The 17,578-nt window shown below is 50.6% G+C and overlaps 1 protein-coding gene across 1 annotated transcript; it reads left to right on the forward strand.

Moving 5' to 3' along the window:
- Positions 1-462: 462 nt before the first annotated feature.
- Positions 463-17,052, forward strand: LOC310696067 (inactive serine protease PAMR1-like). The gene is made up of 6 exons (XM_083481226.1): positions 463-2,059; positions 10,604-10,738; positions 13,255-13,422; positions 13,944-14,147; positions 15,294-15,361; positions 16,907-17,052. Exons 1-5 carry the CDS (start codon positions 1,993-1,995, stop codon positions 15,305-15,307), a joined length of 588 nt encoding a protein of 195 aa, XP_083337352.1. The 5' UTR covers positions 463-1,992; the 3' UTR covers positions 15,308-15,361; positions 16,907-17,052.
- Positions 17,053-17,578: the final 526 nt, after the last annotated feature.

Raw genomic sequence — 17,578 nt, forward strand, 5'->3', positions numbered from 1 at the left:
AGTTTAAAACAAGTGGCCATATTGCAGCCAGGAAGAAGTTTCTGCTTCAGTAGGGATGGCTTCTCTAAAAGTGGGGTATGGGAAGGTTGCCTTCCTCTGCTGCATGCAGCTGGGTTCACTTCCTGCCTCATCTGGATTCATTTTCTCTGCCAACACCTGTCATAGTGTCACCTGGTCAGGGGCCACAAACATTGGCTGGGTTCAGTAGCCAACCATTTTTGTTGTAGCTACCAGACGCCTCCACACAGAGTGATTGTGTGAGAAACAGCAACTTGTCTCTGGTGTTGGACTGGCAGCAGCAAGACTTGTCCTCGCTCCTCTGACCCAGCATGAGGTCAAAGACAAATTCCTGCTCATCTCTCCCTTCTTGCAGGACCAAGCAGCTGCCAGCCTTAAAGATCTACCCACTCCTGACAACCCTGTTGCTGCCCATTGTATCTATACTTTGTGGCCTGGATTATTTCTTTGTTGAGGGGGGAGAGTCAGGCTCCTGCCTTGTAAAAGGAGTCCCAAAGTACTGGCAGGTGATTTTCCACTACACCCGAGATACCTATATGATGACTCCAGAGATCCTCTACGCAGGGGTGGGGAACCTCTGATTTGGTGCAAATATGGTGCTCCAGGCCTGGGGACTCTGCTCAGGCCATGCCTGCCACAGACCTGGCCCTCTGTGCTTTTGCCTGACTGGAATTTGTCCTTGACCTGTGATGAAACCTATTGTTTGCCTGGATGGAGGATGACAGATGTGTGCACACGAATCTGACACTTGTGTGGTTGAAACACAGCTGGCTGCGCGAAGGCAAGAGTCTTATCTGTTGCTTTTGCCTTGGGCTACACCCATCATTGGTGCTGACCCCACCCACTGATGCCTCTGGGAGGTTTCCCAAGGGGGGAAATGGTTCACTGAACTAAAAAGGTGCCTCTGCTTTAGCCTCATGATGGGTACCTGAAGCCTGGTAAAGAAAGGGCTGGGAATTTGTAAATTGTATTTTGCATCTGCTTGCTATTCCCCCTCAGCCTTAATCCGGGATATATCTTGAACAGCTGGTTCTGTTTGCTGCACATTCCCAGTACAGGCTCTTAATCCAGGGCTTGGCATTCTAGGTTTTGTCCCTGGAAACTCTGGACCAAGGTTCCTGCAATATAACTCACACTTGGAAAGTTGACTCTCCCTCCTTTCGCCTTAAGATTGTCACCTGGAAATGACAGACTGGGGCAGTATTTACATGCCTTCCTGGGTTCCCCCTCTTAAAAACAGCCCATTACACACAGAGAGAGAGAGACACACACACACAGCCAATATCCTTAGGAGACCCTCCTGTAATCTCCTTACCCATCCCTTTACGGAGCTTGTCTTGCAAAGAAGATGCCTTCTGTTCCAGAGGTTATCCCAGGTTGCTTTCTTTGAAATGCTCTCTCTCTGTAGTGTCTTGTGACATTTTCACATGCAACAGCCCTGCAAGGTAGGTTTAAGGCAGCTGATAGGACATGGTTTGCTCAAAAGCCACCCAGTCCTAGTTCTCCATACCCCAAATTCTATCCAGTGTGTCTCCATTCTCTGTGGTCCCCAAACCTTCCCCACACTTAAATACTTGAAAATAGCTGGTTTAGGAAAGCATCTATGTTTGGTGCTCCTGTGTGAGATTCCAGGACTTGTGGTATAAGGCTTTTGGAAGAGAGAGGAAAAAATAATCGCTCTTGCTGCTGTGGGATTATCTGTGGCATGGAGAGGCGGGGAGGGTTTGTGGAGGGATTAATGGAAGCTTCCCAACCTCCCCCTGTGCTGCACAGTATCTTGGAAAAAAAGAAGCGAAGGCGATTTTCTCTGCAGTTTGAATGGATCTGGGCTGCTGCAAGGCCCTCTGGCGATCAGTTCAACTTTGCCATGCCCATGAGGGCAGGTGAAAAAACTTATTCCCCAAATTCCACCTCTCCCTTTGAAGCCACTGAAAAGCTGTCCCCTAGCGGGGTGCCAGCCCTGCTATACCCACCATGGCGCTGATGATTCTCTTCTTCCTCCTTTCCTTCTGCGAGTTCCTCTCGGGCGAGGAGTTGGAAGGTAAGTCACAGGGATCCAAGGTACAAGGTAAGGGCTGAGCGTCCTCCTTCTTGGTGTTGGAAGCTTCATCCATGCTAAAGTAGCTCTTGGGGTTAAGAGGCACTGATTTCTGGGTCAGCGGCTGCAGAAGGAGTGGTGAGTCTTACAAGTCAGTTGCACAAATAAAGTTTCCAACTCATGGTGCATAGTTAAATGATCCAGGTAGCCCCTGGTTTATATTTTACTCTGCCAGAAACTAGTTGGCTGCCCTTAGACAAACTACAATCTATCTGAGCCTCAGTTACACATCTGTAAAATGGGGGGAAGAATACTGACCTTTTAACTGTAGTTCAAGGGGAAGATGATGATAAAAGTTTACACACACAAAATCCTACTGTCAGAGCTGCTTGAAGATCCTAGCTCACAGAGGATCACGCTAGCCAGCGATCATTAAGTAAAAGTCTTTATTGAATTACAGTTTCCATTCTCACGCTGCTGCGCGCAACTCTACGTCTAGTAGCTAGATCGGCGAAGCTCCGTCTGAGTCTCCGCCTCGTGTGCACCAACTTAATATCCTAGCCTTGCTCCACCTTTTCCGCCTGACTGTCCTCCTCTGGGTCCCTCTACCCCCCGGGGCTTCTTCCTTCCGGGATTCTTCTGACGCTGACCCGGACCCTCCTGCCTCCTTGCGCCGGGCTTTAGGACCTGGTTCCCTTTCGGGGCTGCTTACTGCGCCGCCTTCCTCTGCATTTGAACTTGGCGCGCGCGCCCAACCTTCCACTTTCCTCTTAACCGTTTCTTCGCTCCCCGATGGAGGTGTGGCCACTCCTGACTCATGCCCTCCCTCCTGTGGTGATCTGCCAGCGCTTCCCCCCTGGCTCCCTTCCTCTTCCCTGCTTCCTGGCGGTGACGCTGGTCCCGATTTCCAGCTGCTCCCCCCTGAGTCCCCTCTGGCTCTATCTTCCTGGGGTGCCCCCCTAGACTCCCCCCCTTGCCCTGGCCACTGGTGCTCCTTTCTGTGAATCCTCTGATTCACTGGAAAGACTAGGAGATCTCGGGTCGTCGTCATCACTCATCTTTTCTTCTGCCTCCTCCCCTTCGCTCTCTGTTTCCTCCCTTGCCCGTGCCTCTGCTCCTAAACCCCTGACATCCATCCCCCCCTTGAAGCCCCCCATTCCCCCCTCCCCTCCTTCCGGTGCTGGAGCTGGGGGCTGCTGTTGCAAAGGGACGAACGTCGGATATCGGTCGCTTCCCGTGGCGGGCCTCCATCTGAAGTCTCGCGGGTCTTCCTCCCTGCTCTCGTCGACAACGGTCACCTCCGCTTCCATCTCTGTGCCGCCGTGCTCGAAACCAGGGTCGTCCCCGAAAACGTCCATGTCCGTCTCTCCCTCACTTCCTCCTGGCGGTGTTGCTCGTCCTGGGCCTTCCAGCCACCGTCTGCGGAACTGCTCCTCTGGTCTATCGTCCCACCAATACGAGGGTTCTGATGCAGATCCCGAGGGTGACCCCTCCGGGGAACGGACGTCTTGTGTCGGGTCCTCGTCCGAGTCGAAGCCCCGGAAAGTGCTGGCCGAAAGCGTGGGCGTGAAAAGCCAGTCGTCGAAAAAGTCTGCTGGCATAGGTCTATGGGGGAAGAGGGCATGAAACTCGTCTTTGAGGAGAGGTTCGTCCAAGGCGTAGCCCGGCACCCAGCTGTTCGCACTGGCCGGGGTGCCCTCCTTGGCGAGAAAGTATTCTACCCCCTCTTCCCCCCATCTGGAGTCCAAAATCTCCGTGACTTCGTTGATGCGCTCCTTCTGTGCCACTCCCGCGTGCCCTGTTCTGTCTCTGACCGGACTCGGCGCCGTTCCGGGTTCCTGGAACCTGTGCGGTGCCTTGTAGGGAGTGAGCACCGATCTGTGGAATACCGGATGCATTCTGGAACCCTCCGGAAGTGCCAGTCTGAAAGCTACCGGGTTGACCTGCTCTTCGACTTGGTAGGGCCCCAGTTGTTTATGCCCTAGTTTCTTCTTGGCCAACGACCTGGCCGGCACTGCGTGGGCTGCTAACCAAACCCAGTCTCCCACGTGGAGCTCTTCGCCAACCCTTCTGTGCTTGTCCGCTTGTACCTTGTATGCGTGCTTGGCCAGCTCCAGGTGGCGCCTCAGCTGATCGTGGACTTCCTGCAGCTCCGACGCGAACGCATCTGCTGTCTGCGGCTCCCCCTCCCCCATTCTTTCCAGTCCCGGGAAGGTTCTGGGGTGCCTCCCGTTGTTGGCGAAGAACGGCGTGACCCCCGTGGACACGTGCTTCGTGTTGTTGTAGGCGAACTCGGCAAGCGGCAGGTAATCCACCCACGTCGCAGGCTGTTGATTCGCATAACATCTCAGGTACTGCTGCATGATGGCATTGACCCGCTCCGCTTGCCCGTTGGTCTGCGGGTGTCTCGCCGACGCCAGGTTGATCTTGACGTTCAGGAAGCCCATCAGCTTCTGCCAGAAATTCGAGGTGAACTGCCGCCCCCGGTCGGACAGAATAGACCGTGGCAGACCGTGAACCTTGAACACGTGGTCTATGAACATTTTGGCGGTTTGCTCCGCCGTGGCCACCTTAGCACACGGAATGAAATGTGCCATCTTGGAAAACAGGTCCACCACCACCAGCACTGCCGTCTTGCCCCTCGAGCTGGGCAGATCCGTGACAAAGTCCAGGGCCACCCTTTCCCAAGGTTCGACCGGAGTTTGCAGCGGTTCCAACAGTCCGGCCGGCGGTTTGTGTACTGGTTTGGCCCTCTGGCAGGTGTCACACCTCGCCACGTAGTCTGCGACCTCCCCTCTCATTCCAGGCCACCAGAAATCCCTGGCTACTAATTCCACCGTCTTCTCCTTGCCAAAGTGCCCGGCCGTGGGCGCGTCGTGCAGCTGCTGCAGCACCTTGGCGCGAAGGTCGTCTCCCGGCACGTAGATGGCCCCTTTACGGATGAGCAATCCATCTCGTAGCTGGAAACCGTCGGCCGCAGCCGTGCCCCTTTGCACCTCTGCCATCTTTGCTTGCGCGAAGGAGTCATCCTGCAACGCTCGTCGCACCGCCTCCAGGTCCACGGTGGCCGCGGCGCACGCCCATACTGTTGGTGCGAAGATGTGCATGGCGGCCGCTGGCGTTGCGTCCTCCAGATACTGTGGCTTACGGGAGAGGGCGTCCGCCATGATGTTAGTGTCCCCCGGGACATACTCTATGCGGAAGTCGAAGTTCGCAAAAAACTCAGCCCAACGTATCTGCCTCTGGTTTAGGAACTGTGCCGTGCGCCAGTGCTCCAGATTCTTGTGGTCCGTGCAAACCTGCACCGTGTGCTTGGCGCCGATCAGGAAGTGCCTCCACGCTTTGAACGCTGCATGAATGGCCAGCAACTCCCTGTCCCAGATGGTGTAGTTCTGCTCGGACTTGCTGAGCTTCCTGGAGTAAAACGCTGCCGGTCGCCACACCCCCTGCTGGTCCTTTTGCAGCAGGACCGCCCCCACGGCTCTGTCCGAGGCGTCTGTCTCCACCCTCATCGGCCTGCTGGGGTTGACGTGAAGCAGCTGCTCTTCCGACGCGAAGAGACGCTTGAGTGCCTGAAAGGACTGCTCCGCCTCCTCTGTCCAAACGAACTTCTTTTTCTTGGAGCTAAGCGTGTCTGTGATGGCCGCTGTCTGCATAGCGAAGCCCTTGATAAACTTGCGATAGAAGTTCGCAAAGCCGACAAACCTCTGGACCTCCTTCCGGTTGCGTGGACTCTTCCAATCCAATACCGCGCGAACCTTGGCGCTGTCCATGGCGAGCCCCTTGTCAGACAACTTGTAGCCCAGAAAATCCACCTCCGTCACGTCAAATTGGCACTTCTCCAGCTTGGCGTAGAGCCTATGTTGCTTTAGTCTGGTCAGCACTTCCTTGACGTGTCTGTCATGCTCCTGCTGCGATTCCGAAAAGATCAGGATGTCATCTAAGAAACAGACGCACGTCTTGTAGAGAAGTCCCGCCAACACGTGATGCATGAAAGCTTGAAAAACGTGGGAGCCATTTTGCAATCCAAAGGGCATAACTCTGTATTCGTAGGTACCCAGTGGCGTGAACATGGCCGTCTTCCACTCATCTCCCTCCCGCATGCGAATGAGGTTGTACGCCCCTCGCAGGTCTAACTTGGTGAACACTTTTCCCTTCCGCACCTTCGCCAGGAGGTCGTCGATTCGGGGCATGGGGAAGTCCGACGGCTTGGTCCCATTGTTTAAAATGCGATAGTCCACGACCAGTCTTTTTTGGGGCGTGTCTCGCTTTTTAACAAAGAATACTGGACTGCCCCCCGCTGCCTTGGACTCTCGGATGAAACCGCGCTCCAAATTATGATCTATGAACTGTTTGAGTTCCTGCAGCTCGTCCTCTGACATGGAATACAGTTTCCCCTTAGGCAGCGCCACCCCCGGCAGCAGGTCAATCTTGCAGTCATATGGTCTGTGAGGGGGTAGCCTGTCTGCCTCCTTCTCGCAGAAAACTTCCAAAAATTCTGCGTACTTGTGGGGAATCGCTTGCAGCGTGCCTAGCAGCAGCTGTGACTCCTCTTCCTCTCCTTCCTGCCGGGGCACGATGCAGTGTTCAGCACAAAAGGAAGAGCCGAAGATCAGCTGCCTCTGGTACCAAGCCAGCGTTGGGCTGTGCTTGTCTAGCCAACTCATTCCCAATACAATGGGCGTATCCGATAGTTGAGTGACATTGAAGCTGATGATTTCTTTGTGATTTCCAAGTCGCATCGCCATGGGCGGCGTCTGTTTCACCACTTGCCCCCCTAGCAACTCCCTGCCATCCACCGTGACAACCTGCAGGGGCAGTGTGGCCGGCAGCAACTGTATAGCGTGCTTGTCGACAAAGTCCTGCCCTATAAAGTCCGCGTTGCTGCCCGAGTCAACTGTGATGGGCACGTCAGTGGTGATTCCATTGGGCAGCTGGAGAGATGCGGTGAGCCTCACCACTGGTTTGGGCGGGAGGGGGTTCACGGGCTGTAAAACCTCTGGGGACTGCGTCACTAACACGTCTGGCTGGGCCCCAGGGCCTCTTCCTCCAGCCAGACTGCGTCGTTTCCCTGCTGTGGTCCCCCTTGCTGCGTTGCTGCAGTCACCATTGCCGAGGCTGCAGTAAGCTTGTGGAGCCTCTGGGGACACTCTTTTGCCATATGCCCTGGCTCCTCACAGACGTAACACTTCCTGTTCCCTCTAGGAGGCTTCGCTTTCACTGCTGCCGGTGCTAGGGCTCTGGTTGCTGACTGAGCCCTTGCACCTCCAACCTCCATAGGTTCGGCTCCTCCTCCTGGCGGAGGCGTGGATTGCGCCCGCGCTGCTTCTCTGGGAAGGAAGGAGGGGCCCCTGGCTGTTTCGCGCCCTCCACGCCCTTCGTCTCTGTTCCACGGACGTTCTTCCAGCCTCACCCCCACTGCCAGTGCCCTCTGAACGACCTCCTGGGTGGTTCGGGGTCTCTCCCCCCTCGCGATCTCATCTTTAATCGAGTTGTGCAGCCCCTCCCAAAAGAGGTCTCTTACAGGAGCCGAATCTCTGTCCCATTCCAGGGCACTGACCAAGGCGAAAAAGCGGGCATGATACTGCCTGACGCTGGCCCTCCCTTGTCTCAGCCCATGCACCTCCTTCCGTGCAAGATCCACGTCAATACTTGATAAAAAACACCCATCCATCGCTTTAATAAAGGCATCTGCATTCTGGAGCGCCGGATCCTTATCTCTCCATAAATTGCGTAGCCATGCTTTAGCATCCCCATGCAAATGGGACATGATGAATCCCACTCTCTCTTGCTCATCTCTAAAGTCTTTATGCAGCAGTTGCAGTGCGCACAGTACGTCGGCTCTAAAGTTGGGATACTGTTGCAGGTTCCCATCGAAGTGAGAGACCAGCCCGCCTGTCCGTCTCGCCAACCCAATTCCCTCCTGCCGGGGTGTCTGCTTTGTCAGCACGTCTAACCTGACCTGGAGATCCCTGCAGGCGGCAGCTGCCTCCTCCTCTCTCTTCCTGGATGCGAGAGCCTCGGCATTCAGTTGTGCCACTGCTTTTCTGAGTTCCTCTATCTGCTGCTCAGCCGTCATGTCGTCTGCCGTTCGTGAGCTCGCTAGTAGGCACCTGTTTCTCTCCCCTCCTCGAGGCTGTAGATGCCCACAATCGGGAGACGGAGCTTACTGTCAGAGCTGCTTGAAGATCCTAGCTCACAGAGGATCACGCTAGCCAGCGATCATTAAGTAAAAGTCTTTATTGAATTACAGTTTCCATTCTCACGCTGCTGCGCGCAACTCTACGTCTAGTAGCTAGATCGGCGAAGCTCCGTCTGAGTCTCCGCCTCGTGTGCACCAACTTAATATCCTAGCCTTGCTCCACCTTTTCCGCCTGACTGTCCTCCTCTGGGTCCCTCTACCCCCCGGGGCTTCTTCCTTCCGGGATTCTTCTGACGCTGACCCGGACCCTCCTGCCTCCTTGCGCCGGGCTTTAGGACCTGGTTCCCTTTCGGGGCTGCTTACTGCGCCGCCTTCCTCTGCATTTGAACTTGGCGCGCGCGCCCAACCTTCCACTTTCCTCTTAACCGTTTCTTCACTCCCCGATGGAGGTGTGGCCACTCCTGACTCATGCCCTCCCTCCTGTGGTGATCTGCCAGCGCTTCCCCCCTGGCTCCCTTCCTCTTCCCTGCTTCCTGGCGGTGACGCTGGTCCCGATTTCCAGCTGCTCCCCCCTGAGTCCCCTCTGGCTCTATCTTCCTGGGGTGCCCCCCTAGACTCCCCCCTTGCCCTGGCCACTGGTGCTCCTTTCTGTGAATCCTCTGATTCACTGGAAAGACTAGGAGATCTCGGGTCGTCGTCATCACTCATCTTTTCTTCTGCCTCCTCCCCTTCGCTCTCTGTTTCCTCCCTTGCCCGTGCCTCTGCTCCTAAACCCCTGACACCTACTATATAGCAAATTTTTAAAAAGAAGACAAAATACTGACACTTTTATAGGGTGGCTAAGTTTGCAGTCTTATCTGATTACTTGGGAGTAATTGAACTCGGGGACATGGATAGGCTTGTCCTATAAAAAAGGATTATCAAGGTAATAACTTAATTGCTCTGCATGTTTTGATGCTAAAAGCCATTGTTGTTTATTGTGCTGTGTACGGTAATTCCAGGAACTTAAACTAAGATTAAATAGTTCACAAGTTTGAAATCTGAAAATTTTTAAACTTTATATTTTTCTGTTGTCAAGTGTAAATCTTGAGAGATTTTTTCTTTCTTTTTAAAGACCTCTTGGCCAAACTTCAAGGCAGCCTTCTTAAATCTAGTGTCCTCCAGGTGTTTTGGACTACAGTTCCCATCAGCCTCTGCCAGCATTGTGAGACACTTTGCAGACTCTGAAGTAGGAAAGTAGCAAACTCCTATTTAAACAGATAAATAAATGAAATGTTATGACACTAAATAAAACAATTCCTTCCAGTAGCACCTTAGAGACCTAAGGTCTCTAAGTTTGTTATTGGTATGAGCTTTTGTGTGCATGCACACTTCTTCAGACACTGACACTTAATAAGTATGTACACTACCTAGTTTTATTTCTGTCACTTAAATGCTGGGGTTTACCAAATATTGTAACGTTTTCATTCAGTTATAGTATACCAATCTGGCTGACAGAAAGAGGCCACGATCCTAACCTCACCTAGGGATCAGCTCCACTGCATTCAGTAGGATTTCCTTCTGAATAGACATGGTTGGGGCTACAGCTTAGAGCTCTGCATTTCATAAATGGATATAACAATCACAGTCATACCTCGGTTCCAGTTACAGATAGGTAGCCGTGTTGGTCTGCCATAGTCAAAATAAAAAAATTCCTTCCAGTAGCACCTTAAAGACCAACTAAGTTAGTTCTTGGTATGAGCTTTCATGTGCATGCACACTTCTTCAGATACCAAGTGTGCATGCACACGAAAGCTCATACCAAGAACTAACTTAGTTGATCTTTAAGGTGCTACTGGAAGGAATTTTTTTATTTAGTCATACCTCGGGTTACAGACGCTTCAGGTTGCGTTTTTTCGGGTTACGGACCACCAAAACATGGAAGAACAGGTTACTTCCGGGTTTCGGTGGTCGCAGATGTGCTAAATTGTGCTTTGTGCATAAGCACCGAATCGCAACTCGCACGTGCGCAGACACCCACTGCGGTTTGCAAACGTGCATCCCACACGGATCACGTTTGCAACCCAGGTGTCCACTGTACGGTGGTACCTCGGGTTACATACGCTTCATGTTACATACGCTTCAGGTTACAGACTCCGCTAACCCAGAAATAGTGCTTCAGGTTCAGAACTTTGCTTCAGGATGAGAACAGAAATCGTGCTCCGGCAGCGCGGCAGCAGCAGGAGGCCCCATTAGCTAAAGTGGCGCTTCAGGTTAAGAACAGTTTCAGGTTAAGTACGGACCTCTGGAATGAATTAAGTACTTAACCTGAGGTACCACTGTACTATAATTTATTTTTAGGATAGAACAAATTATGACACTTTGGGTTGTTGTTGTTTTTTTTAAAAAAAATCTTCTTTTTCCAGAAAACGTGGACACTTACTGGTCTGGGACTGCCCCCATCTGCATGGGAGGCTGTAAAGGAAAGCACAAAGAACTGAAGAAAAGCACGTGTGGGAATGGAAGCTGCTGTTGGTTGGGGTACAAATCATTTTGCCGGGGTATGTGCAAATCCAGAATACATAGATTCAAATCCCAATTGGGCTGCAAGCTGCAACCGGCACTGTAGTGGTCTAGGGTCATGAAAGGTCAAAGGCCATTACTAATTCTGCCACAGGGTCCCTGCTGCCAATATCCTGAAAGGGGAGGGGGGTTTTTTAGCCACTGAGAATGATTCTTCTCATCCTTGATGCTGATTGGAACCAATCAGAGTGAAAGGAGGTGCGTCAGACATTGAGGATTGGCTCCTAGGGTCAGTCTGGAGAAGGCGCTTGTATGTTCCAGAGCATAGGCGCCAACTGTATGGGGCCCTGGTCTCTTTGTCCCCCCGATAAAATATTTGGGGGGTCACCCTCCATATTTTCTGCAAGTTGGGGGGAAGTGGGGGCAGGGGGAACACACATTTAGGAACACCCAAGTGCTGAAAAGAGAATGGTGCAATGGAACATCATGGAAAACAAAATTTAAGTCACTTTAAAATAAGATGTTGGAGCACTCGAATTCATTTGCCCACGTAGGTGCATAGAAATCTAGCTGAAAGGCAACACATCGGAGATCTGAACTGATTGTTGCATTGCATCCCTAGTTGTTGTTGTATAAGTCTAAGATTATTGTATAATTATAAGATTATACAACCTTCTAAGATTATACAATAATTTTTGAGAGTGTGTGGGTCATGAAAGGACCCTGTGCTTCTGAATTTGCCATGGCATTACTGGATGCAACTAACTCCCCCCGCCCCCTCCCATGTAGAAATATCATTTGTTGCTGATGAGGAATATGGGGTTGTGGTTTTTTTAGGATTTTTATTTTAGGGGGAAAAATCATTAATAATTTAGCACATGCACATACTGCAATCACATGTCATCACCGCTCTTGGAAATGATTGTGTTGTTAATGAGGGCAAACAGAATGGAGATTGTAAAGCGTTTAGCTACGGTAATCGTATAGTAGTAATTGGGAGGGGAAAGGGGCGACGTGGAGGATTTAAAGAGGATTAAGCTTCTCTTTTTAAAAAAGGATTACTCAGGTTCACGGTGGAGAAGAGGCTGATCAGGCAGGCTGTCATCCTAGTTAAACAGAACTTCCATGTGACTAGATAGTCTACCATGATATACTGGTGGGACAAACTCGAAGGAAAGAAACTCCCTGGTGGTGAAGCTCCCAGAGACATCTAGTTGGGAGCAGAACGCTAGACCAGGTGGACCTTTGCTCTGATCCAGTGGGAGAATACTTCAGCAGCATGCTGGCCTGGGATCGGAAGCAGCACCCAATGTTTGGGGTGGAGGGGTGCTTTGGGGGAACATGAACTGAAAATGAAATGAGGCCAACAGAAATTCGGACTCCGGGGATTATGTAAGAGTTTCAGCACCAGAAACCAGCAAAATCACATTTTTTTCTGCGTTATGATTTGCTCTCACGATGGCATCCGGGGAGTTATAATAATAATAATTTATTATTTATACCCCGCCCATCTGGCTGGGTTTCCCCAGCCACTCTGGGCGGCTTCCAACAGAACGCTAAAATACAATAACTTATTAAACATTAAAAGCTTCTCTAAACAGGGCTGCCTTCAGATGTCTTCTAAAAGTTTGGTAGTTATTTTCCTCTTTGACATCTGGTGGGAGGGCGTTCCACAGGGCGGGTGCCACTACCGATAAGGCCCTCTGCCTGGTTCCCTGTAAGTTGGCTTCTCGCAGCGAGGGCACTGCCAGAAGGCTCTCGGCGCTGGACCTCAGTGTCCGGGCAGAATGATGGGGGTGGAGATGCTCCTTCAGGTATAGTGGACCGAGGCCGTTTAGGGCTTTAAAGGTCAGCACCAACACTTTGAATTGTGCTTGGAAACGTACTGGGAGCCAGTGTAGGTCTTTCAAGACCACTGTTATGTGGTCTTGGCGGCCACTCCCAGTCACCAGTCTAGCTGCCGCATTCTGGATTAGTTGTAGTTTCTGGGTCACCTTCAAAGGTAGCCCCATGTAGAGCGCTTTGCAGTAGTCCAAGCGAGAGATAACTAGAGCATGCACCACTCTGGGGAGACAGTCCACGGGCAGGTAGGGTCTCAGCCTGCATACCAGATGGAGCTGATAAACAGCTGCCCTGGACACAGAATTGACCTGCGCCTGCATGGACAGCTGTGAGTCCAAAATGACCCCCAGGCTGCACACCTGGTCCTTCAGGGGCACAGTTACCCCATTCAGGTTCAGGGAGTCCTCCACCCCCACCCCACCCACCCCCAAAAAACAGTACTTCTGTCTTGTCAGGATTCAACCTCAATCTGTTAGCCGCCATCCATCCTCCAACCGTCCTGCCAGCATTTCACTGCTGTACAAAAGTGTCCCTCTCAAAGGTGAAAGGAGGAAACATAGCTGAACGGCCAGTCAAGCAGAATGGCGTGCAGACGGTCCATTATAAACCCACTGCTAAAGCACAATTATTTCGTCAATGGCATGTTGCGGAACACAGTTGCCACAAAGCAACCCCTGGAGGGTCCGTGTGTGTGTCTTTTTTTCTTTCTTAGTGAACTGTGGACGACCAGAAACAGAGTTCAATTCGGTGGTCTATGGGAACGACTGGTGGGTCGGGTCGGTGGTGCGCTACAGCTGCCGGCCTGGGTACCTGCTGGTGGGGGATCCTGCTAGCGCCTGCCAATCGAGTGGCCGCTGGACCCCCAAACCTACTTGCCTCAGTAAGTATAACTGTGTGCCTTCCATGCGTATATCCAGAGCTTTTTTTTCCAGTGGGAACTTGCTGCAACTCAGTTCCAGCGCCTCTCAGGTAGGCACCATTGCCAATCTTTCTCTTTTTTAAAAAAGTTTTTATTTATACTTTTCATGTTAATACATTCAATTAGTTTTACAATCAATATAACATTTCGAAATTTGACTTCCTTCCCCCTCTTTTTGCAGTTCCTTAAATTTATTTTTAGTATCTTCTACATATCCAAATTCATTTAACTTGCTCATTTAATTATCTACTATAGATATACACTGTAAATATATACTGGAGGTTATTACAATAATCCTGCCAATGTTCTTATCCATTTACAGTTAATTTGTAAATATTCAATAAACCATTTCCATTCTTCTATTTAAAAGTTTGTTATCTTGATTTCTTATTTTCCCGGTAAGTTTCGCCATTTCTGCATATTCTTGAACGAGTCATTCTGGCGTCATGCCTGCTTTTATTGCTTTGTGTCTTTCTGCGAAGGGATCTGCCTCCGGGGTCGGATTGAGATAAACGAGCGGGATATTGATGGGAGCTGCTCCTCCACCTGTCCCCATAAGGTGTACCCAGGGGCCTTTCTCAATCATGGCTGCATCAAGATCTCCTCCTGCGTCACCAAGCAATCTGGCTGGACCCGATGGTTCTCTCGCTGTGACTTTTGTGAGTGTGATTGCTATGTCCCCTGCGGTGAGTACACACCCTCCAAGTGCCCCTATTTTCAAGAGACACTCCTGGATTTACAGAAGCCGTCCTGGTTTCTGATTTCATCCCAGAATGTCTCGCTTTTCCTTAGGATGTCCCTATTGTCATTGGAGAAATTTTGGAGGGGATTATGGCATCTGATTGGCTGGTGTAGAAAGCAGGATGCTGGGTTAGATGGAATTTTGCTCTGTTCCTGCCAGGGTACTTAGGATATTAGAGGTAAAAAGCAGGTGGCGCTGTGGTCTGAACCACTGAGCCTCTTGGGCTTGCCGATTGGAAGGTTGGCAGTTCAAATCCCCACAACGGAGTTAGCTCCTGTTGCTCTGCCCCAGCTCCTGCCAACCTAGCAGTTTGAAAGCACGCCAGTGTAGGTAGATAAATAGGTACCGCTGTAACGGGAAGGTAAACGGCGTTTCTGTGCGCTCTGGCTTCTGTCACGGTGTTCTGTTGCGCCAGAAGCAGTTTAGTCATGCTGGCCACATGACTCGGAAATCTGTCTGTGGATAAACGCCGGCTCCCTCGGCCTGAAACGAAATGAGCACCACAATCCCATAGTCGCCTTTGACTGGACTTAACCATCCAGGGGTCCTTTACCTTTACCTTTACTTAGGATACTCTCAGTTTCTGGTCTTACCATTAGACAGAGTCAAACAACTCCCTCAGGTGGGGGATAAGGATAGGAAACAGCTGTCTCTGGTATGTAGCCTGCTCTGTGCCCCATAAGACAGCCTTGTTTCCTCAAGGTGAGGTGAAAAATATTGACTAGTGCTGAAGTAAGATTCAGCTATCAGTCTAGTTGGCTTTGAAGCATAGAGTCCAAGGGCTGCCATCTTGTCCTTTTTTTAAACTCAGGCTGCCAAATATCTTGGGCTAGCCCCAGATGTTCTTAACCATCACACAGGCTTTCCAAGGAATCCTGGGAACTGAAGTTCTAGGAGGGCAATAGGAATCTCTCTCAGAAGAGTCTCCTCAGCAAAGTATGCTTTCCTAGCATCCTTTGGGGGGAAAGTGATACAAAGCTGATATGAGGTTGTGGAGTAGACAGGGGCCCTGGTATTCACCACAGGGGGTCCCCAGTAGTTGTACTGGTGAGAACCCGAAGGCTACCACCCAATTTCTTCTCTTCCACAGCTTCCTCAGGATAAAAAACCAACTGCTGTGGAGGGGCTGCTCTGTGCACTGCAACACCTGACTTTTATGTAAGTTTCAGGCACCCTTCACACCTAGACCTGTGACATTTAATCTATTTAACTTCTTTTAATAATTGCTTAGGAATCCTTTTAAATCTACTTAAAATGTTAATAATTTTAACAACGGGCAGAGTGCCTTAGCAAGTCATTCGCCTCACACAGGAGGGAAGACCTCATCCAAGATGGCGCCTGCTGCAAGGGGAGAGACGCCCTTGGCCCTCTCTGTGTTGTTGGACTCAAACTCCCATCAGGCCTTGCAACTGGCATGACCAATGGTGGGGAATGATGGGAGCTGGAGTCCAACAACACTTGCAGGATGTTCCCCATATGGTGGCTGCTTGCACATCCTGTAAAATAGAGAGCCAATGGTGGTGCAGTGCAGTGGTTAGGGTGTTGGACTAAGACCTGGGAGACCAGGGTTCAGTTTCCTACTCAGCCATGAAGCTCACTGGGTGATCTTGGGCCAGTCACTACCTCTCAGCCCAACTGTGTCACGGGCTGTTGTGGGGATTAAATGAGGAATGGGAGAAATATGAGTTCCATGGGGGGAAAGGTGGGTTATAAATGCAACAAACAAATAAATAAAATTTGCACATGCTTATTTATATGTAAAATAAAAATAAAAATCAAAACATTGAAAAGAGTTACTATAATTTGAAGTAAGAGATACAGTCTTCCCCACTACGATGAAAGAGACTGCAGTGAGGCGACCTGTGCCTGCTCAATGCAACTATTGGTGGGCCACTGTCTGGTCTATTTCCCAACTTTGTCTTTTAAACCCAACTTGGACCAGAGAGCCCTTCAAACAGAGCAGGTAGGGGGAACCTGTGGCCTCCCAGAAGTTACTGAACTACAACTCCCAGCATCACCCACCATAGACCAGGCTTGTGTCAGAATCTGCGCTCGGCCAAGCTGATAAAGCTCATCTTCCGGAATCGCCCTCCTGACGAATAATTAACAACCTGAGCCTTTGATGAGGCCTCAGGCACATTCCATTCAGCAGAGAATCCAAAACAGCACGCAGAAGTGATGATATTTATGGGTACATGCTATGCTTTATTTCTTACTACGTAGACAGCAAAGAAACATCCTCTCTCTGTGAAAGCAGAGAGCAACTGAACAAAGGAACAGGAAACCAGTAACGTCACATCCGTCTCCCTTCTCCCGTGAGATTTCCAACAGCCTGGACTGTCTCTGGAATGTAAACAGAGCCTTGTGACTCTAAGCAGCTGCTCAGTGGCAAAACAGAAACTAACAGCTTGCTAGGGTTGATGGCAGCTGTAGTCCAGCAACATCTTGGGGGCTACAGGTTCCCCACTCCTGAAACAGAGGATGTCTCCACATAAAAGGCTGTCCTCTGTAAATCAGGACACAGGTTTACCCAGATTCCCCATCCCTGCTACACAAGCACCATCGGAAATCTCTTATTTATTCAAAATGACTAATTCATTTGTATGCAGATTTCTATGACTGATGAATGCATTAATGTTAAGTTGTCTAATTAGCTAAGGTTTCCTTCATACGCCAATGGATAATCTTTCCTATCGATTTCAGCAGGTCTTAAGCAACCCTTGTTTTCTCGGGAATGTGGTTCACTGATGAAATAATCCCCGCTGAATTCATCTCCTCTTCCTAACCAGTTTCTGGAATGGTGACTGGAATTTTTTTTAATTGTGTGCGAATAAACCTGTTGCAAAGAACGCATGCGTTCTGACTCTCCCTGTAAGCAGCCATTTTCTTTTAGGGTGGGGAGGTTCCCAGGGGACTGGAATCCTGGGAACACAGGTTGGTGGCAGGACACCTGTTTGACATGCAGAAGTCTCCAGAATTGATTCCTGGCAAGGCTGGTTCAATACCACCTGGTAGCAGTGCTGAGAGAGAACCTCACTCTGAGACCTTTGAGCTCTGGCAAGTGGTGCTCTTTGAGACTGATGGAGTGGAAGACAGGGACACACACCTCCAATGTCCTGATTAAAATGGGACATCTCGGAGGGGGGGCTGTGCTCTCATGTGAGAGCACAGTGCCCCCAAACTTGCAAAAGCACAGCCCTGAAAGTCACACTCTTTTTCAGGGCCACAATCTCACAAGAGAGCACGGCACCCAAAAGCACATGCGAGCTTGGCCCCAGAAGATGTTTCCCAGTGTGTGTGTGTGTATCTGTTTTACAATTTCAAATACTCATTTTACATCCTTAAGATATCAATGACCTCCCTTCTTCTCTTTCA

The sequence above is a fragment of the Podarcis liolepis genome (genome assembly GCF_965112155.1).
Source record: "Podarcis liolepis genome assembly, chromosome: 16".
NCBI lineage: Eukaryota > Metazoa > Chordata > Lepidosauria > Squamata > Lacertidae > Podarcis > Podarcis liolepis.